Raw genomic sequence first — 3,803 nt, 5'->3', positions numbered from 1 at the left:
CTCTTTGCCGAGTGCCTTCACAGGGTCACTCGGCAAAGACATTCCGAAAAAAAAATCTTTGCCGAGCGCCGTGTCAGGGGCACTCGGCAAAGTATTTTCCAAAAAACAAAATCTTTGCCGAGTGCCAGATCTGGGACACTCGGCAAAGAAGTCATTTCTCCACTTTTTAATAGCACCGGATCCCACAAATCGAACTGCACACCACAAACGATGCATTTCCCACAAACTCTTCACTAAAATATATGATATCACATATGTGGCCAAAATATCTAAGCAATACCTATGTTATCTTGCACGAATTTAGTTACCTTGGCCTAAATGAAGACACATATTCTTGCTCCAAACTGTAGCACCTAGAGGACACTTGAGGTATTACATGGGCAGCATTGACAAGATCAATCTGTTCATTTAAATTCTTAGCTTCTAGGCATAACAAAGCCTCAGTATCCCCATCTTTTTCAGGTAAATGATGTCTTTTTCTCAGTCTCTTTGTTCTTAGGAATTGTAACCTCATGTCTACTTCTTTCATAGTTGGTCGCTCTACACCTTTGACCCTTAAGCATGCTTCTGCGAGGGAGGCGATTTCATTAATATCCTCCTGGTCTGCCTCTTCCACAAGGTGTGGATCCATTATTTCCATAAGAGATCTTTCATGAAGTGCTTGAACAAAGTAATGGGACAAACTTTGTTTTTCACCTAAATTATTGATAAAAATTGGCTTCTTTCTTGTCAAAAATTCCACAAGTATTACTCCAAAACTATATACATCACTCTTCTCAGTTAGCTGACCAGTATGATAATATTCGGGATCCAAGTACCCGAATGTTCCTTGAACAATTGTCACCACATGAGTCTCATCAAGTGAAAGAGATCTTGAAGCACCAAAGTCTGAAACCTTTGCGGTGAAGTTTTCATCCAAGAGTATATTGGAAGACTTCACATCTCTATGAAAAATTGGTATTGCGGCAGCTGAATGTAGATAAGCAAGTGCTCCTGCTGCTTCCATTGCAATCCTTACACGATCATCCCATGATAGTAAGCACTTTGTTGTAACATCTATGTGAAGAAGGTCATATAGAGTGCCATTTGATATGAATTCATAGACTAGCAAAGGTACATCATCTTCTAGGCAACAACCAAAAAGTTTCACCACATTGCGATGTATGATTTGAGACAAAATAGCTACCTCATTGATAAACTGGTCTATCTCTGTTTTCTCCACTATTTTAGATTTCTTTATAGCCACCACACGTTGATCTGACAGAATCCCTTTATAAACCGTTCCATGTCCTCCACAACCAAGAACACGAGTAGCATCAAAATTGTTGGTTGCCTCCTCTACCTCCTCCAAGGATAATATCTTTGGTTTGTTAGTAGTGCTTTCATTTGATATTAGTTGCTCCAAGAGTAGACCTTGATTTTTCTTGAAGCATGCTCTTCGGATTCTCCTTTGGACACCTTTCTTCCACTTACGTGCCAATACTATCACCCCTAGTGCAACACTTATGGAGCCAAGGCAACAAGCAATCCCAATTGCAATACCTACACATTAAATGTGGATATTAATGTTTTGTTAATTTAAATTCAAATGATGAATAAAAGTAGCTTACCAAGAATTATATTATGTAGCTTAGTCGACATGACACATTTATGTTTTGTTGGATCATACACCTTCCAATGGGTGCAATTTGAACAATAAAAGCCTCCATCAAAATTGTGGCATATTCCATTGCATTTATTTGGAATTGAGCACTCATCAATGTCTACACCAAAATGAATAGTTGTGTCATATTGATGTTGTTACAAGTGAAAGCATGCAGTCATCTCAAATCAATGTTTTGTTAATTGGTACGGTGTTGCAAATAGATGCATGATGATTTTTAGTTACTCTAACTAAAACATAGCTCAGTATGTATTTTTTTATTTATATAAGTGAATGTCTAGAAATAAGAAAATATGAAAATATTGTACAAGAGAGAAATGTAACCTGTACAATTATTTTGCAGATATGGATTTCCTTGGAAGCCATTGGAACATTTGCAACGATATCCAAAATGTGTTCTCCCTCGCGTGACATTTTGGCAGTAACTGTTGTGACTGATACACGCATACTTAGCATTTTTTTGCATAGCTTGTTCACAAGTTAAGTTTGCAATTACCCATTTTATTATTTCAGCCTCCTGTGAGAAATCAAAAATACCGTCCAGAACAGACACTTGAGAGCCCCCGGAATGGTAAGAACCATCATAGTCAGAGTCGACTACCCTTGCCATGAATCTGTAGCTTGTGTCGTCCACCATGTTGCTAGCAGCCAAAAACCCATCATCAAGTGATACACTGGCCACATGATATTGTGCGTACTTTCGGTCAAGAACAGTGATATTACTCGATGTACAGTTGAGTTGAAAGTCATCGCTTGCGAAACAACCTTCTTCAATCCCAAAAGGGAATGGAATTGTCATGTTTCCACATGATCTGGTACAGTTCTCTTTGGGCCTTGAATTGTAAGCTGCTTCATGGCAAATAAATATGGTGAGGAATGTTGACTAAATCCAAAAAAAAAAAAATAACAAGGCTACTTTAGTAGTAATATAAAAATTAAGTCATTCCAATTGCTCTCCACAACTTGTGGCAATATATAAAAATATTGCTAGTGCAGGGATGTGATCATTTTTTCAAACTTGTGCAATAAAACCATCACATATTCAAATTGGCGGGTGGTTTTGGTTGCCATATAAAGTGACCATATAAAATTGGAGAGACAATGAAAGCACTATTCATCTGCATTAAACTCTAGAAATATATACATGTCGAATAGATTATAAAAGAACCAAAGAAGCTAGAGAAGAAGAAGCAACGAAGTATGGACCTTGGATGCAGCCATCACGCACGTAGGGGTTGCCTTGCATGTAACTGGGACACTGGCATTGGTAGCCTCGTCCAGATGGTAGGTTTTGACAGTTGCTTTCATCATTACAAGCATAAGTGTCCTTATTCACTTGGGCACTTTCACAATCTGGTTGGTCCGTGATGGCAATCTCAATCAATGCATCTTGTACATTGCTTATATTCACCGAACTCATGTATAGATCACCCAAAGCAAAGCTATAATCTTCTGATAGTAGAACCTTGACGTTGGAGAGCCCTTCATCGTCTAATAACTGCGCTGCTGTAACGTTGCCGCGGACAAGTTGGAGTATAAAGGCTGGCAGGTCCCTTGGCAACCAGATGGCGCAGCAACCGAGCCCATCACAGTAGCCTTCAAAATTCACCCTCTCCATGGTCTCTCTGTCGTCTGTGCAGACACTCATGCAAGAACCAATTAGATCTGTCATATTGTCACCAAACATGAAGGCATCAACATTGCAGCCGACAACAAACAAAGTGTTATCATCACTGATAATAACACCCTCATCAGGGGTCTGCCAGGACACGTTGTAGGTGTCCACACCATGGCTCATGGTTACGTTGAAACCAAGAGCAGTAGTATAAAGACCACTAGAATAAAGTGGAGAAGTGATCTGAGTAGTGGTACTGTTTCCCAAGAAGAGCTTGGGTGGATGAGCCGTGTCGTCGCAGGTGAGCTCGAAGCCTCGGTGGAAGCAGCCCGGCCCAATACCAAACGGATAAGAGATATTCAAATCCCCGCAGCTGGATGGGCAGTGCTGATGAGCCAGGGAAGAAGCCGAAGGGATGTTGGCCGACGCCCACCGCGATCCAGCGCTGGAGGAGATGATGAACATCATCAGCACAAGTCGCAGCACGCTGACCACTACAGTTTCCATGATGGAGGGGCGGCACAT

The 3,803-nt window shown here is 40.6% G+C and overlaps 1 protein-coding gene across 1 annotated transcript; it reads right to left on the bottom strand.

Moving 5' to 3' along the window:
* Positions 1–304: 304 nt before the first annotated feature.
* Positions 305–3,803, bottom strand: LOC136501934 (wall-associated receptor kinase 5-like). The gene is made up of 4 exons (XM_066497448.1): positions 2,870–3,803; positions 1,988–2,509; positions 1,611–1,763; positions 305–1,542 (listed from the first exon to the last, which is right to left on the bottom strand). The coding sequence occupies exons 1-4, from the start codon at positions 3,801–3,803 to the stop codon at positions 305–307; spliced, it is 2,847 nt and encodes a 948-aa protein (XP_066353545.1).

Source organism: Miscanthus floridulus, chromosome 13 (genome assembly GCF_019320115.1).
Source record: "Miscanthus floridulus cultivar M001 chromosome 13, ASM1932011v1, whole genome shotgun sequence".
Classification (NCBI taxonomy): Eukaryota; Viridiplantae; Streptophyta; class Magnoliopsida; order Poales; family Poaceae; genus Miscanthus; species Miscanthus floridulus.
Note: the sequence above shows the minus strand (reverse complement) of the source record. Positions and strands in the feature narration are given on the sequence as shown.